The sequence below is a fragment of the Eretmochelys imbricata genome, chromosome 9 (genome assembly GCF_965152235.1).
Source record: "Eretmochelys imbricata isolate rEreImb1 chromosome 9, rEreImb1.hap1, whole genome shotgun sequence".
Lineage (NCBI taxonomy): Eukaryota > Metazoa > Chordata > Testudines > Cheloniidae > Eretmochelys > Eretmochelys imbricata.
In genome coordinates, this window is record NC_135580.1 from 1655373 (window position 1) to 1673755 (window position 18383).

An 18383-nucleotide genomic window follows, 5' to 3' on the forward strand; every position below is an offset into this window, starting at 1 on the left:
ACTCTAAGCAGACTTCTTGGTGTCATATTAGCTTGCTTTCCCCATTAAATAGTGGACCTATGCTTTCCTTTGTCTTTCTCTTGCTTATAAGAATATAAGAATGGCCATACTGGGTCAGAGCAATGGTCCATCTAGCCCAGTATCCTGTTTTCCCACAGTGGCTGGTGCCATATGCTTTACAGGGAGGGAGCAGAACAGGATATTTTGAGTGATTGTTGTCCAGTCCTAATTTTTAGCAGTCAGAGGTGTAGGGACACCCAGAGCATGGGGTTGCATTCGTGACCATGTTGGCTAATAGCCACTGCTGGACCTATTCTCCATGAACTTAATTAATTCTTTTTTGAACCCAGTTATACTTTTGGTCTTCACAACATGTCCTGGCAATGAGTTCTGTGTTGTGTGAAGAAGTACTTCCTTTTGTTTGTTTTAAGCCTGCTGACTGTTAATTTCATTGGATGATCCCTGGTTCATGTTTTATGTGAAGGGGTAAATAACACTTCCTTATTTACTTTCTCCACACCAGTCATGATTTTATAGAGTTATATGATATCTCCCATCAGTTGTCTCTTTTCCAAGCTTTAAGGGTCCCAGTCTGTTTAATCGCTCCTCATATAGAAGCTGTTCCATACCCCTCGTCATTTTTGTTGCTCTTTTCTGTACTTTTTAGAATTCTAATATCCTTTTTGGAGACGGGGTGACCAGAACTACGGGCAGTGTTCATGGTGTGAGTGTACCACAGATTTATGTAGTGGCATCATGATATTTTCTGTCTTATCTGTCCCTTTCCTAATGGTTCCTAACATTCTGGTAGCTTTTTTGACTGCTGAGGCACACTGAGCAGATGTTTTCAGAGAACTCTCCACAATGACTCCAAGATCTCTTTCTTGAATGGTAACAGCTAGTTTAGATCCCATCATTTCATATGTATAGTTGGGATTATGGTTTCCAATGTGCATTACTTTGCATTTATCAACACTGAATTTCATCTGCCATTTTGTTGCCCAGTCACCGAGATCTCTTTGTAACTCTGCAGCATGCTTTGGACCTAACTATCTTGAGTAAACTCTTCTATTGTAAACTCCTAATGTATTTGTAGAGCCTCTTCTTATTGCCTCTAATGACCCTTGCTGGGGTAACTCATTTTGTGCCTTAGCCTTTCTGATTTTCTTCCTGTGTGTTTACACTATTCTTTTGTACTCATCCATAGAAATTTGTCCATGTTTCCACTTTTTGTGTGATTCCTTTTGATTTTCAGGTCATTAAAGAGCTCCTCATGGAGCCATATTGGCCTCTTACTGTCCTTCCTATCTTGCCTTCACATTTGAGTTACTTAGCTGTTGTGCCTTTACTGTTGCTTCTTTGAGGAATGCCAGCTCTTCTGACCTCCTTTTCCCTTAGATTTTCTTCCCACGGGACCTTACCTACCAGTTCTGTGAGTTTGTCAATGTCTGTTTTTTTTAAGTCTATTCTCCCTCCTTCCTTTCCTTAAGGTCATGAAACCTATCATTTCAGCCAGGTTCCCTTCCACCTTCAGATTCGCAACCAGTTCCTCCCTGTTGGTCAGCGTCAAGTCTACAATGGCTGTCCCCCGGCCACTTCCTCCATCGTCCGAAAGAAGTCCCCAGCACATTCCAAGAACTTACTGGACATGTGTTTTGCCATATTACTTTTCCAATAGATATCTGGGTAGTAAAAGTGCCATTATTACCAGGTCTTGTGTTTTGAATATTTCTCTTATTCTAGAAATGCCTAATCCGCCGTCTCCTGGCTTGATCCATAGTAGGTCCCTATCATGATGTCGCACCTGTTTTTCTCCCTTTTATCTTCACCCAGAGACTTTCAGTTAATCTGCCCCTCAGTTCTTTCGGGACCGCTGAACAGGTGTATATATTCCTGCTGTGTAAGGCAACACTTCCTCCCTTTTGTCCTTGCCTGTCCTTCCTGAACAAGCAATATGCCAGTTATGAGATTTATTCCACCAAGTCTCTGAGATGCCAGTTAAGTCATAATTTAGCTTGTGTACTGAGACTTCCAGTTCTTCGTGTTTGTTTTCCATTTCCTGGCATTGGTGTATAGACTTCTAAGATGGTGAGCAGTTTCCTGCAGAGATTTCCCTCTTGTTACTCCTATGATCCTATTGTAAATTTCCATTTCTCCTCCTCTTCCCCTGCTTCCAACCCTCTTCAGGGTCACCTATTTTAATACTTACCTATGGGCTTTTGTCAGCTGGCCCCTCTGCACCGAGTTTAAAGTCCTCATCGCTAGATTGGCTAGTTGATGTCCCAAAAGGCTCTTCCATTTTTTTGTCAAGTGGACAAAGCAGTCCTCCTTCATGGAAAAGCATCCCATGGTTGAGGAAAGTAAAGCCCTCCTGTCAACGTAACCTGTGTAGCCATGCATTCATCTCCAGGATGTCTGTCCCTGCCTGGGCTTATGCCTTCAACTGGCAGGGTGAATGAGAACATCACCTGAGGTCCAGACCCTTTCATCCTCATTCTCAGAGTCCTGTAGTTGTTTTTATCTGCTCAGGGTCATCTCTTGTGCATGTGGTGTTGGCAATGACATCACACTTACATGTAGCTTGCTATCCACTGTTATCTCTAAATCTTTCTCTTACTATTTCCAGGTCACCGTTCTTTGGTTTTGTATGTGTTTTTTCTTCTCTACAGTTCTGTTTTCATGTAGCATCACATATTATTATATGTAGATCATTATCTTCATCTCTTCAGGTCATTTTGTGTTTAGGGTTTTTTCTGTTGTATGCTTGGTAGCTCTCAGATTTTTTTGGCATCACCAGAAAATTCAGTTGTGGGTCAACGTATATCTAGATCATAAATACCTGAAAGTTCAAGGCCTGCAGTGTCTCCTCCAGACATAATTTTTTTTCTACTCACTGCTGATACATTTGTCTATTATTCATCCTCACCTAGCATTTAAAAGGCTATATTGACTGTGTGAAAGACAATCTAACACTCTCAAATGAATGGGAAGATAAAGTGCTGTAAAATAATTGAGGTTAAAATAGCAGTAATGTAGAATAAATTATCTACAACCAGAGAGCAACTAACTTTTTGGCTCTCCCTCCATACAGAAAAGTATTCTATGGAGTAAATGAAATTGCCGTGAAAGTGCCTTCCATTTTTAAGCTTCTGATTAAGGAGGTAAGAACTTTTTTTGATTTTAAAAAAAAGTACTATATAGAATTAATAAATATTTGGAGTGTCACTGAATGTGTGAGAGGTTTCAAATGGGGATTATTTTGTATAAAGTAAATTTTAGCCCTTTTCTTCACTAGTGAGATTGACCTTAATATTTCTTAGACTTCCAGATCAGGGAGCGCCAACAGCTGCAGGCTTTGTGGGGCCCAGAGGCCAGTTCTGTAATGCTCTTGTTATTTAGACTCAGATCATGTCAGGGCTCTATAGAGAGAGTTACAGAGCAAAACCCATGCTGCGTCTGGCCCTTGCCAGGTCTCTACTCATGAGCACTAAATATACTTGTCACAAACTGTAAACGTGGTAAAGACTCTATAAGAGTATTCACCAGATAAGTGAGTCTAAACTGCATGTTTATCTTCCATTTTTTTTTGTATCTTCTCATGGAGGTACAAACAAATGACTAGAGTTGTTTTGTTTTATGGATAATGTGGTTTTTAAACTCACTGAGCTAGCAGTTACTCCTGAAGTTTGGGCTCCTTAGGAAAATAAACTTGCCAGACCTTCAGCTGTGCAGTTGTCTGGATACCAGTTCCCTTGTTAGTCAAGTTAAAATTATCTTTTTTTCTTGAGGCTGCTGTTAAGTGTTCAGTATCATTGGAAGTAGAGATAGCAAAAGTTGGAGAAAATGTTTTGGCCAACTTCTGCTCTTACTTGCACAGGCTACTCCCATTTACTTCATTGAGAACCGTTTGCCTTTAGAATTTGGCCCTTTTTAAGGAAATCACTCTGTGATTTTGTAATTTACTCTGGCACATGAAGTGAACTGTTAGTGGAAAACAGGACGCACATAGGCAAAACTTTGAAAACGTTTTGTAAGACAGAAGGAACTGAAAAGCCTAAGTTTCTCCCACTGAGAATAAGTTGAATTTATTTTGGACTAATATAGGAGAAGGGTTACATTTGATGTAACCTTAGTATGTTTTTTTTCTCTCTCTCAGGTTCTAAATCCGTTTTACATTTTCCAACTGTTCAGTGTGATATTGTGGGTCACTGATGAATATTACTACTATGCATTAGCGATTGTGATTATGTCTATGATATCCATTGTTAGCTCACTGTACACCATTAGAAAGGTAAGTTCAAATTAACATAGTTGTCATCACAAATATGATTTTTACTAGAGTACACATTTCAAAATCATTCCCTGAAAACCCTACTTTAAAGTTTTTAACTTCATTGTGTGTGAAATTTTGAGATGAAATTGACTCCAAAGAACTCAATATTTAAAACAACAAAACAACCTCCCCCGCCGCCCCTCTGGCTTTTTTTTTTTCCAGAAAGGGAGATAAGACCATTTAGCTATGTTTAAAGTGTATAAGAATCCTTTACCTAAAGTCCTTCACATGCTCTATGCTGTGGAGATACTGTTTACATCTGCAAAAATTTACCTAACTTATGTGGATTAGTGAGGCTAAGAGAATGGTCCAAGTTATGAAAGTTGGATGCAGTCAGACCTAGAGTTCCTGGGTGCTTGGATTTGGTTTCTCAGTTTGACCCCCATAAACAGATATACAGAGGTCAAACTGAAAAACATGTGGCCTTGGGGTTGGGTCGTGTTGAATGTTTACCTCCTGTTGGCCAAAGGGAGGAACGACACTACAACTCCTAGTTCAGTCTTATGGTTCATTACAACACTTACAGATTACTTGTTGATACTGGTTGCTCCACCTCCTATGGACGATTCCTCGGAAGAGAGAATGAAGGGGGTTGAGCCTCAGCACTGTCACACAGTGAACTGCAAATCTGGTGATCCACTTTCAGTGCAGAGATTGGGGTTGCAGTTTACTGAAGTTGAAATTAATGAGATTATCATATAGTTTGTGGGACTCTGAATTCAGAGTCAGGAAGTCTTGACTGAAGACAGAACTACCATGGAACCATTTAAAAGCAATGTTCAATAGTTCGAGGTCAGAGAAGACTTTTGGCTCTTTTTTTTAAAAGAGCAGCAATTAAAGTTCACAATCAAGCTCTGCATTTTTAAAATGTATAGAAATTAGTGAGTATGAAGTTTGCATTAGAATTAGAGCAGAGAGAATAATTCATTTTTCAGTTTGGGAGCTGAACCGAAAAATACGATGATAAAAAAATCAGTTTGGGTCAATCCAAAATTGAAATTTTTAGATTTCTGACTGAAACAAGAAATGCCCCAAAATTAATTTTGATTTTTACTCCCCAGGACCTGAAGCTGCTGAGTTAAGAGCTATGAAACTGACAGTGTCAGTTTCACTCAGCAGCAGAGGGCTCCTGCAGCTCTGGAGCAGCCCTGCCATGCCCAGCTAGGGACACCAGGACTCCAGGCCTATGGCTACACTGCAATAAAACACCCCCAGCTGATTGGGCTCATGGGGCTCAGGCTGCAGAATGGTAAAACTGCAGTGTAGACATTTGGGCTCCGTAGACGTTCGGGTCCTGCGAGCCCAAGCCAGCCGTGGTGTTTTATTGCAGTGTAGCAATACCCTGGAGTCCAGAGTTGGGAATCTGGGGCTTCCAGGATTGCCAGGGAGTGGGGAGCCTTGAAGCCCTGGCATGGCAGGTGTGCCCTGAGCCACAAACCCTAGAAATGCCGAAGTCTGCGGCTCTAGGGCAGTTCCCTGGTGGGTCTGCCCTGGAGCTGTGAACCTGGCGGCACTGGGGTCACCAGCACCCTGCTGTGGAAACACTGCCTTGGATTTGCTGAAATGTCATTGAATCCAAATATATTGGGTTCAGCAAATCGGCGTTTTCTGATGAAGCAAAGTTTCATCAGAAAATTTCTGATCAGCTTTAATTAGCATTTGTTCAGTGAATTTGCACTCCCTCTCAAGAAGCCTGGGTAAAAATATGGGCCTTGCACTGCTCCTTAAAGTTTGACACATTCCAGGTTTTTTGGTCCAAATCCATTTCCTAAAATATTCTATATGAATGGGTCCCATAGTACTATGCAGTTCAAGGTCATTTAAAGAAGCTTATTCTGTGGCATGATAGAGTATGGACCTAGAACATACAGTGTCAACTGACAGCTGTCCGTCACACCTACTCTAAAGAACTCGGAGAAGAACCCACACCACAGTTTACCCAAGAATTTAAAGATATCATCAAATCTTTCCCCACACAACCCCAAGAGAAACTCTACAAACTCATTCCCCAAGAACCCACCCCAGGGACCTTCTACATCTTTCCAAAGACACACAATCAAAGAAACCCCGGCAGACCCATCATATCTGGCCACAGCACTCTTACTGAAGGAATGTCAGGACTCATAGAAACCATCCTCAGACCACTCATCACACAAAGGGCCAGCTTCCTCCAGGGTACAACCGACTTCATTCACAAACGCTGCAACATTAACAACCTCCTTCAGAACACCATCCTCACCACCATGGATGTCACTTCCCTACACATCGATATCCCTCACAATGACGGCATGACTGCCTACCTCAAATATTTACAAGACAATGGACAACCCTCAGTTATCCACCCCAAACACAAAGCCAAACTCATTCATTTCATCCTCACCCACAACAATTTTCCATTCAACAACAGTCACTGTGTCCAACCCATGGGTACTAGGATGGCTCCCAACATGCCAACCTCTTCATGGGCCACCCTGAAGAGGAATTTCTGGACAAATGGACCACGAAACCAATGACGTACCTGAGGAACATGGATTACATTTTCCTCCTCTCGGCAGACAGCTTAAACTCCCTCATAGATTTCCACCACAACTTCAGCGACGGGTGCTGGTTGCTCAAACTCTCTCTGGAGCACTTCCACATGAGCATCAGCTTCCTGAACACAACAGCAAGCTACAACAATGGAACCTGACAGACAACAATATGTAAGAAACCCATGGATCACCACACCTCCTTTACAGATCCCATAACCACCTCAAACACACCAAGGAATCTGTTATCTACAGCGTGCTCAGATACCACAGAATTTGCTCTGAGGAGAAAGTCCAGGATATACACCTTAACACACTCAAAGCCACCTTCACCAAACAAGAACACTCCACAAGAGAAATAGATCACATCATGGAATAGGCCACCAAAATACCCCAAGAGAACCTGCTTCAGTACAGAAATAAAACCGCCTCCTTCTGCACACTCCTACCACAACATGCTGGAACCCATATAGGGTATCATCAAACAACTACAACCCATGCTCGATGGGGACCTGATCAGGAAAGATTTCTTTCAGGAACCTCTACTTCTGGCCTTCAGCCGACCCCCCAGCCTCTCCAAGCTCATCATCAGAGCAAGCTCCTCACAGACCAGGAAACACCAACTCAAAGCGGCACCAGACCCTGCCAGAACAACAGATGCAAAATCTATGGTCATATGTCCACTGCCTCAATGCTCAACACCCCCCACAAGACATCTTTCGAGATCCATGTGTCTTACACATGCTCATGACAACATGTGGTATATGTTATCCAGTGCACTAAATGCTCAAACAACAACTATGTGGGTGAACCCAGACAATCACTGAGCTCTCTAATAAATTCTCACAGGAAAATGATGAAAGACAAAAACACCCTATCACCTGTGTCACTTCACAAAGTGATCAATCTATATGTGATCTATCAGTCCTAGTCCTCAAAGGAAACTTGCACAGTACCTTTGAAATACGAGTCTGGGAGCTTAAATTCATAATCCTGCTAGATACTACAAATCATGGACTGAACAGAGACACTGGATTTATGGCTTATTACAACAATCTATAACCTACTAACAACCCCCCACCTCAGCTGCCACCCTCCCACTTCCTTTAACATTTCCCCAGTCATAGGGGGAAAGAGCCACTTCACCTTGAACAGTCCCTTGAATTACGTGTTAGCTCCTTCTGCTAACCTTAAAGAGCTCTGTGTAAGCTTGAAAGTTTGTGTCTCTCCCCAACAGAAGTTGGTCCAATAAAAGATATGACCTCCCCCACCTTGTCTCTCTATGGATCTAGAAGACTGTTAATGCTTCTAATTAGTGACTTGTTCTTTTCCCCACTTCCAGCAATATATTATGTTACATGACATGGTGGCAGCTCACAGCATTGTCAGAGTTTCTGTCAGCAGAGCGAATCAAGGTGAGTTGCCCTAGTTGAAAAGATAAATCTAAAACTGGTCCTTAATGAATAGTTAAAAATCAATACAAGTCATTGCGTAGTTCTATATGATTAAAGCAATTGGGTCCTTGTGATCTCTTAGCAACATTGCTCAATAAAAGGGGTAAGTGGAAGTTAAAAGTTGAGAAAATAATCTACTTGAGTGTCTTCTTCCAGATGATCAGCTCAATATTTATGCTGGAGCAGATCTAGACTAGCCCCTCGTGTCTCTCACCCATTTTCTTTTATCTACCTCTCCATGCATATAGCAAACATTGCAATATCCTACTTGTGGCCTAAGGATAAAAATAGAAACCCCACAGGGAGATATTTTTTAGTACCTTTCAATAAATCAGAGCCGGAGCTGTAAACTCCTTTGGCAGCCACATCTCCAACTATTGCAGGTTCTGCTGGCATGGTTCTCATAACAGAAGAACTAGAGGTCACCAAATTAACAGGCAGCAGGTTTAAACCAAACAAAAGGAAGTATTTCTTCACAGAATGCACAGTCAACCTGTGGAACTCCTTGCCAGAGGATGTTGTGAAAGCCAAGGCTATAACAGGGTTCAAAAAAGAACTAGATAAGTTCATGGAGGATAGGTCCATCAATGGCTATTAGCCAGGATGGGCAGGGATGGTGTCCCTAGCCTCTGTTTGCCAGAAGCCGGGAATGGGTTACGGGATGGATTACCTGATGATCCCTCATTAAGTAACCGGCCTACCTGTTAGTCAGTGAGGGGGGCAGGGAAATAATAACAGAAAATGTGGAAATGACAGAGGTGCTTAATGACTTCTTTGTTTCGGTTTTCACCAAGAAGGTTGTTAGTGATTGGAAGTCTAACGTAGTGAATGCCAGTGAAAATGAGGTAGGATCAGAAGAGGCTAAAATAGAGAAAGAACAAGTTAAAAATTACTTGGACAAATTAGATGTCTTCAAGTCACCAGGGTCTGATGAAATGCATCCAAGAGTACTCAAGGAGCTGACTGAGGAGATATCTGAGCCAGTAGCGATTATCTTTGAGAAGTCGTGGAAGACGGGAGAGATTCCAGAAGACTGGAAAAGGGCAAATATAGTGCCCATCTATAAAAAGGGAAATAAGGACAACCCGGGGAATTACAGGCCACTCAGTGAAACTTCTGTACCCAGAAAGATAATGGGGCAAATACTTAATCAATTTGCAAACCTCTAGAAGATAATAAGGTGATAAGTAACAGTCAGCATGGATTTGTCAACAAACAAATCATGTCAAACCAACCTGATAGCTGTCTTTGACAGGGTAACAAGCCTTGTGGATGGGGGGACGTGGTAGATGTGGTATATCTTGACTTTAGTAAAGCTTTTGATACTATCTCTCATGACCTTCTCATAAACAAACTAAGGAAATGCAGCCTAGATGGAGCTACTATAAGGTGGTTGGAAGACTGTTCCCAGAGAGTAGTTATCAGTGGTTCACTATAAGGTGGTTGGAAAACTGTTCCCAGAGAGTAGTTATCAGTGGTTCACAGTCATGCTGGAAGGGCATAACGAGTGGGGTCCCGAAGGGATCAGTTCTGGGTCTGGTTCTCTTCAATATCTTCATCAATTATTTAGATAATGGCATAGAGAGTATACTTATAAAGTTAGTGGATGATACCAAGCTGGGAGGGGTTGCAAGTGTTTTGGAGGATAGGATTAAAATTCAAAATGATCTGGATAAACTGGAGAAATGGTCTGAAGTAAATAGGATGAAATTCAATAGGGACAAATGCAAAGTACTCCACTTAGGCAGGAACAATCAGTTGCACACATACAAAATGGGAAAGGACTGCCTAGGAAGGAGTACTATGGAAAAGGATCTGGGGGGTCAGAGTGGACCAGAAGCTAAATGTGAGTCAACAGTGCAACGCTGTTGCAAAAAAAGAGAACATCGTTCTGGGATGTATTAGCAGGAGTGTTGTAAGCAAGTCACGAGAAGTAATTCTTCCGCTCTACTCTGTGCTGATTAGGCCTCAACTGGAGTACTGTGTCCAGTTGTGGGGACCACATTTCAGAAAGGATGTGGACAAATTGGAGAGAGTCCAGTGAAGAGCGACAAAAATGATTAAAGGTCTAGAAAACATGACCTATGAGGGAAGATGGAAAAAATTGGGTTTGTTTAGTCTGGAAAAGAGAAGACCGAGAGGGGACATGATAAGTTTTCAAGTATGTAAAAGGTTGTTACGAGGAGGAGGAAAAATTGTTTTTCTTAACCTCTGAGGCTCCGACAAGAAGCAATAGGCTTAAATTGCAGCAAGGGGAAGTTTAGGTTGGACATTAGGAGAAACTTCCTAACTGTCAGGGTGGTTAAGCACTGGAACAAATTGCTTAGGGAGGTTGTGGAGTCTCCATCATTGGAGATTTTTAAGAGCAGGTTAGACAAACACCTGTCAGGTATGGGCTACATAACACTTAGTCCTGCCATGAGTGCAGGGGACTGGACTAGATGACTGCTCAACGTCCCTTTCAGTTCTATGATTCTATGATTACCTGGTCTGTTCATTCCCTCTGAGGCACCTGGCATTGGCCACTATTGGAAAACAGGATACTGGGCTAGATGGACCTTTGGTCTGACCCAGCATGGCCAATTCCCATTCCCCACCTTACGTGGGGAACAGGAGTCTTGAGCTGCCTTAGGTTCCTTGTGTGGCAAATTGTTTATTGTATTATTTCTGAGGCACCCATCAGTGTAAAATCAAGGGTCCATAGAGAGTGTTAGTGAATCATTAGTTTAATCATTTTAAGTCATACTATTCATAATAGAAACAGCAGCATAATTGCTGTAGCATGGGCCATGGCTGTTATATCCATGCAGGATTCTGTTCCTGGTGCTGATTTGCAAGACTTTACAGTTGCAGAAAAAGAGCTTGTTCTTAAATTCTTGCCTTACTTCCAGAAATAGAAGAGATCCTTTCCACAGACCTTGTGCCTGGAGACATCATGGTGATTCCATCTAATGGGACAATCATGCCCTGTGATGCAGTACTTGTCAGTGGTACTTGCATCGTAAATGAAAGCATGTTAACAGGTGAAGTAAAATTTACATCCTGGATGGCTGAGCTATATGGCTAAAAATGCTAGTTGATAAAGTTATGTCATTGTTCTTTTTCTGAGTTGCAACTTACCTTATCAGAAGGAATTTGTTTACATACCCTGAAATGTGTATTTTTATAATGTACTCAAGACAGTATTGATAGTATTTATACAAATCTTGGCAATATTAATGTTATTTAATAAGCATTTATATTGTGGTACTGCCTATAAGCCAACTAGATCAGGGCCTCATTATGCAAGGTGCTATTCTTTTTATTTGTATAATTAAAGGGGTAATGAGAAGGTGTCTTCATCTCACTGTTCTTATTTAGCTCTCTTTTATTTTCACTGTGTTAGTTAAAATAAGCATGTTTCTGTTAAGTAAGGAATCTGCAAGCTGAGAGTTTAAGAATTCTCAAATGTAAGGTCCTAAAATGTGAACCATACTAAAAGATATGTCCGTGCAAAGCTTTTGGATCGCCTTTCCTTTCGGCAAGATAAGTGTTGGTTTCGAGCTGGGTCATGTTTAATTGCTAGGCATGATAGTATTTTGGTTTTGTTTATAAGTGTTGAACTTGCTACATGAATAATTAGCAAGCCAATGATCAAACCTGGGTAAAGGTGGGTTGAGGGAGATGTGCGAGCACAGCTTACTAAGGGGAGCCTTGCCTATATCCAGCGACTCTCTACAGCAACGGGTCGATGTATTGTGTGACGGGTTTTCACTACAACCAGCGGCACTTTTATGTTTTGCTACCTGATGCAGCGATTTATAGGAGGGAAGCCTGGGAGTCAAGACTCTTGGATTCCGGGGGAGGTCTAGAAGGTTAAAGAATGGGATAATGGGAATTAGGATTCCTGGGTTCTTTTCCCAGGTGTGTTACTGCCTTGCTGGGTTAATTTAAGCAGATCACTTTACTTCTCTGTTATAAAATGGGGATACCACTCACTATTATAGAAAGTGCTTTGAGAGCTGTGGATGAGATTATTATTTGTATTTGATTTGGACGAACTGAAGAGCTTTTTTTCCATTTAAGGTGAAAGTGTTCCTGTAACAAAGACTAATCTCCCAAATCCTGCAGAAGACCCAAAAGCAATGGGAGATGAAATCTACAGTCCAGAAGTACATAAGCGACACACTTTGTTCTGTGGGACCAATGTCATTCAAACCCGTTTTTATACTGGAGAACGAGTCAAAGCCGTAGTTGTGAGAACAGGTACAAATTTTAATTGTTCTAACTTATTTGCATACTGTTTGATTTTTATAGTTATGTCTATCTGCTGCTTTCTACCTTTTGTCGGTTAATTTAGCTGTATTAAATAGATATTTGCTTTAGGGAATAACAAAGTTACTTCTAAAACTTTTTTACAATGGTACTTGATAATGCCTTGCAGGCTATTGAGTTTTCAGCACTGACAAACCAATTAACCATTAGAGTCAAGGGATTTAAAACATGCCTAGAAACATTTGCAGTAGCATTAAACTCAGTTTGCAGTGTTTTTGCTCAAGAGTGTGTTGTGTCTATTTCTTTGATTTTTTTTTCTTTTAGATACACTTGCCTGTCTCTCACGTTGAAGAAGTAAATATATTTAAAAGGCAGTCTCTGCCCAAAAATGGCAGACACCTTGTTGTATATTCACTAGCTTTATTTATAAGACTATACTTAGTCATATTAATATTCTGGATTACAGAGCTATTAAAGTAGTGAGAAGTATCATTTTAAAACTCTGCATAGGATTCCCCGGAATAGCTGTCAGTGTGTTGCAAGTCTGTTCCTTAAAAAGAAGCCTACCTATAGACCTATGCGTAAACCATAATTCTAGACAGGAGAGCTAGGTTTAGCTTGAATAAAACACTGTGAGCTTTCTAAAGGAGTTTCCCAGTAAAATCATTAAACCCCTAACAGCTTTTCATCAATGCCTGAATAAGATGCATGGATAGATGATTTTCATTTTTAATATAGGCATGGACTAATCATCTTCTATTCTAATCTTACTGCTGTGTGTTTTTTAAAAACATCTAACTTATTTTTTTCTGTAGTTTTATTTTAATCTTATTTCCTTTCTATTTTATAGTAGTTTTTTTCTAGTGGACATATGTTTGGACTACTATTAAAGACCAAAAATTATTTTCAAAAGACAAATTCTGATAGAAACACTGCATATGTTCAGTTTAAATTCTTCTTTTCTTTCTGATTCATTTTGTTTTTCATTTTCATTGATTTCTGAGTTCTTTAGGTAGTGGAGGGTTGGAACCTGAGGAATGTCAGTGCAGATATGTTAAATGTAAACATTCTTAAAATTATATATCGTTTTCTTTCTGCATGTAAAATATGTAGTCTACAAATAACCTCTGGCAAAGGAGCCCAGTAGTCTCACTTCCTGCCTTGACTTCAGATTAAAGGCAATATCGTAAATTGCCCTTCATCATACTGAGGTCTGTAGACGTTCATAGTTCTGCATAGTCCATAGTTTAAGTACCATGTTAATTCAAGTAAAACCTAGCTTTGAATTCTTTCAGAAGGGCCTCAGTGTGGATATACCAATGTCCAAGCCAAAAGGTCAAGTCTCTGTAGTATAATTTTACCAGGAGCATGTTGAAGAAAAGGACGTTTTGTACAAATCCTAACATTAAATGCTTCGTTAGGTCAACAACCTTATTCCAGACTCACAAGGTCATAGAGCAAAACCTTGGAACTTCATTCTGCCTCTTATGGAATTATCCAGATTGAACCCCGGCCAGGAAGTGTCCTTATACTTTCTGTTCATTAAACGACTCCCAAGAGCTACTGTCTCTGCTTAGATACATTTTTTAAATTAGGAGCTTTCTCAGATTAGACCCAATATTGTTCTTTTAATTCTGACTGGTAGTCCTGTCATAGCACTCATTCCCTTAATATGTTCAAGAATATTATTTATTTTGAACATCAAAGTCCAGTTCCTAGAAGTTCTGACAGTGTCAGGCCGGAGAAGTCAAGTCTCATGTATTGAGATCTGCTATGTGGGCAAATGTCCACAAGTTCCTAAATTCACCAGATTTTACATATTGGCCATCCAGTGTTTAGCCAATGCCATTTTTGGGCAGAATTTTTCTCCATGCATTAGGGCCCAGGGGTCACGGGTTTCTTTTCTCACTGCTGGGATGCCTCATTGTGGCTGCATCTGGGGAATAGCTGTGACTGGTGTGATGCCCCCTTCTGTCTCTGCTCCTGGAGCAGCCCCTCTCATGGTCCAGGAGTTAGTGCTTCCTTTTTGAGAGTTGGGATACTCCCTCTTCATGGCTTGGCCTTCGAGCCAGGTCCCTATGTGTCTTCCCCCTTCTGAGGTATCAAAGACTCTCTGTAAGAATTGTCTCAGGCAGTCTTCCAGATCACTGCCCAGACTGTGACACGTCCCCCGTGGCTGATAGGGGAACCTGGGTCTGCTCTCTACTACAGCTTCCAGCTCAGAGACCTTTGAGTCAGCGGCCAAAGTCTTGCTACTGTTTCCCTCAGTCTTTTCCTACTCCACCTCTGCCAAACTTCCTTCTGCACCACCTTCCTCAGGGCCAAGATCCCAGGGGTTCCGCTTGTTTTCTCCTTTTCCCTCTCTAAGCCCAGAGAATGACTACAGGCTTCCATGCTGCAGCCTCCTCCTGCCCTTGCTAATTGGCCTTATACCAGCCCCCTCCTGCTCAGCTGGCCTCCTTCCTCAGTCAGGGATTGCTTATCAAACCTAAATGTCCCTCAGATGTGACCTGTCAGGTTACTTAATGCCTCTTGGGCCACATTTACCCTTTTTGGGCTATCATGTGGGGCCCACACTCCATTATAGAAGATCAGGGTTGGAACGGACCTCAGGAGGTCATCTAGTCCAACCCTGTGCTCAAAGCAAGACCAGTCCCCCACTAAATCATTCCAGCCAGGGTTTTGTCAAGCCTGAGCTTAAAAACCTAAGGAAGGAGATTCCACCACCTCCCTAGGTAACCCATTCCAGTGCTTCACCACCCTCCTAGTGAAAAACTTTTTGCTAATATCCAACCTAAACCTCCCCCACTGCAACTTGAGACCATTAGTTCTTGTTCGGTCATCTGATACCACTGAGAACTGTCTAGATCCATCTTCTTTGGAACCCCCTTTCAGATAGTGGAAAGCAGCTATCAAATCCCGCCTCGTTCTTCTCTTCTGCAGACTAAATAATCACAGTTCCTCTTCAGCCTCTCCTCATAAGTCATGTGTTCCAGTCCCCTAATCATTTTTGTTGCCCTCTGCTGAACTCTTTCCAATTTTTCCACATCCTTCTTGTAGTGTGGGGCCTAAAACTGGACACAGTACTCCAGATGAGGCCTCACCAGTGCCGAATAGAGGGGAATGATCATGTCCCTTGATCTGCTGGCAATGCTTCCCTGCTGTAGAAAGGGTTAGAGGGTAACCTATTTCCACTCAGGTTATCTAGTAAGTTTTGCACTGTAGTAAGACTTGGTATCAGATAACAAGCAAGGATTGTCTAAGTCACTTTAGAGACCATTCCACAAGGGCACAGACAGCTTCTGGAGCTGAGTTCATACATTTACCTCTAATTATGCCTTGGTTCAAGCTTCCATATCGGAGGCCAACTTTGGCAGGGCTGTCCTGCTGTTACTTTGAAAATAAGACGACTCCTTCCCACCTCCAGGTTTGAGATAACTGCTTGTTAGTCATCTAGAGTGGAATCTCTGTGAGCAATCGCTTGAAAAAAGAACAGTTACTTACCCTGCAGTAACTGTGGTTCTTTGTGATGTGTTGTCCACACAGATTCCATGGCTTCTTCCCCACTAATTCAGAATCCTTTCCTTTTGGAATTCTCATTCATTAAGGAACTGAGTGGCTACTGAGGCCACCCAGCTACGGTGGACACAAGGGCAGGTGGAGTGCAGGCATGGCCCCAACAAATACTGTTATGTAAAAAGAATCCAATCTCACGTGCTTATTAACCCGTGCATGCCTAGAGTGGAGTTTGTGTGGACAATAAATCTTGAAGAACCAGTTACTCTAGGGTAAATAACTGTTCTATGTGCAGGATTGCAGCTAAAGTATAAAGACTATCTGAGTGAAACATTGATAAAACTAAATTTGCTCTTCATCTTTTTAATGATTCAATTCTGGAAGTCAGAATTTGCAGATACAGCATGCTAATAGGTTTAGCACGTACAAAACCTGAGGATCAAAAGACTAGCTCAGGATTTTAGTCTCTCAAAGGCTTTTGGTGTATTATTGTATGACATTGCCATTGTTTGCACTTTTAATCTGATACTTTAAAATCCCTCTCATTATAGGCTTTAGTACATCAAAAGGACAGCTTGTTCATTCGATACTGTATCCAAAGCCAACTGACTTCAAACTCTACAGAGATGCCTACATGTTTCTGCTGTTCCTTGTGGTGGTGGCAGGTGTTGGGTTTCTTTACACAGTTGTCAATAGCATACTAAATGAGGTATGGTTACCATCTCTCCATCACCCTACTAATTTATTTTAACTGTAGAGGCTGATCTGTGTTTTGTTAGTAGGGCTGGGTGAGCTTGTGCAAGACAACTTTCTGCAAATACTAAGTCTAATTTTTAAATGAAACCTTTGTGGCTGCATTTGTTTTCTGTGAATGTTGTAGCAGACAAATTTACTGACAGGAATGTTCAGCAAAAAAGCAAAATTTAAGGGAATATTAGAGGAAAGTGAAATTTGAATTTATAATCACAAGCATTTGCACCAGAATACTGATTCTAGAAGTTACTGTGATCCAGAGAAGAAATAGGATACCATGTGACTTATATCTAATCAAAACGAATCAGTTATTGCATAGGCAAAACCTATTACACAGAAATGAGCTACATACCAAGGAGCAGTCATAGAAATTATTTGGTGAGATTATAGAAAATACAAATTTATCAAATTTGTTGCACATTATTCACTCACTTTAACTTTTAACTAATGTATGGGGAAAGATACTAAAGGCTTAAAAGTGTAAACCTTTTAGTACTAGATTGCTAAAATTGTATTGTGCAAGTAAAGTTTTGCTAACTTTCTGAGCACAACAGAAGCTACCTGTGATAATCCAGGAAGAGATGAAAGGAGCTTCACCTCTGAAATTTGTAGTCCAATACTCCCTTAAACTTAATGTACTAAGGAGAGACTGGTGAATCCTTTGAACTCTGGATTTTTATTCACTTACTGTACTTTCTTTAACTCTAGGTTCCTGCTCATATAATAATCATTGAGTCTCTTGACATTATAACCATCACTGTGCCGCCTGCACTTCCTGCTGCAATGACTGCTGGGATCGTTTATGCACAGAGACGGTTGAAAAAGATTGGTATCTTCTGCATCAGTCCTCAGAGGATAAATATCTGTGGCCAGTTGAATCTCGTGTGTTTTGACAAGGTTAGATACATTTTAATTCTTTTTTGCTGGTTATTGGCTGGGAAGTGTTGTGTGCAATTTTTAAAAAGCAGCAGTTATAGTTGTGGATACAGTGGCATTCGTAATCATGATTTAAGGGCTAACTTGTTAAAATAAAAAATTTCTATTCCAATAGTTATAGATCCTAAGTGAATTCGTTGGTGGTAGATGCTAAACATAGAAATAACCCTAGCAAATAGTTAAAAATGTGAGTGGAATGTTACTCTCAAAGCTCCAGACGCTATTTTGTCAATAGTTCCAAGAAAGTGTTGTGTGGAGATTGGGTCCAAACTGAAACTGTCTGATGGCCCCCAACCTTCAAGAAAATTCGGATTCCAACTGTGTAGCTCGGCCTCATTTCTCATTTAACTTTATTTAAAATGAAAGGCCAAGCTAATACGTTTAAGGTTGTTCCTTTTGTAGGAATAGGCACAATTAAAAGTCATAAATAGTGCAAGTAAACACAGCTAGTCTGTCTCTTCCTTTCAGCTAGTACTTAATCCAAACTTCTTTCCCCTCTAAATTTTTGTCCTTAAACTGTCTACACAACTGTTTTATTTCTGTTTGGCAGATGTATTCAAAATGGTGTGTTAACGCTGTATAAATAACTACTGCCACTGCTAACGGTTT

At 41.0% G+C, this 18383-nt stretch overlaps 1 protein-coding gene across 3 annotated transcripts in view; it reads left to right on the forward strand.

Annotated features, from left to right (window-relative positions):
* Positions 1 to 18383, forward strand: part of ATP13A3 (ATPase 13A3) — a 72233-nt gene that overhangs the window by 18786 nt on the left and 35064 nt on the right. For all 3 annotated transcript variants that reach the window (XM_077827353.1, XM_077827355.1, XM_077827354.1), the window contains exons 7-13: positions 3092 to 3161; positions 4157 to 4291; positions 8204 to 8276; positions 11207 to 11338; positions 12381 to 12560; positions 16637 to 16794; positions 17547 to 17735. In XM_077827353.1, the coding sequence (XP_077683479.1) occupies positions 3092 to 3161; positions 4157 to 4291; positions 8204 to 8276; positions 11207 to 11338; positions 12381 to 12560; positions 16637 to 16794; positions 17547 to 17735 (937 nt within the window). The remainder of the gene's footprint in view (positions 1 to 3091; positions 3162 to 4156; positions 4292 to 8203; positions 8277 to 11206; positions 11339 to 12380; positions 12561 to 16636; positions 16795 to 17546; positions 17736 to 18383) is intronic.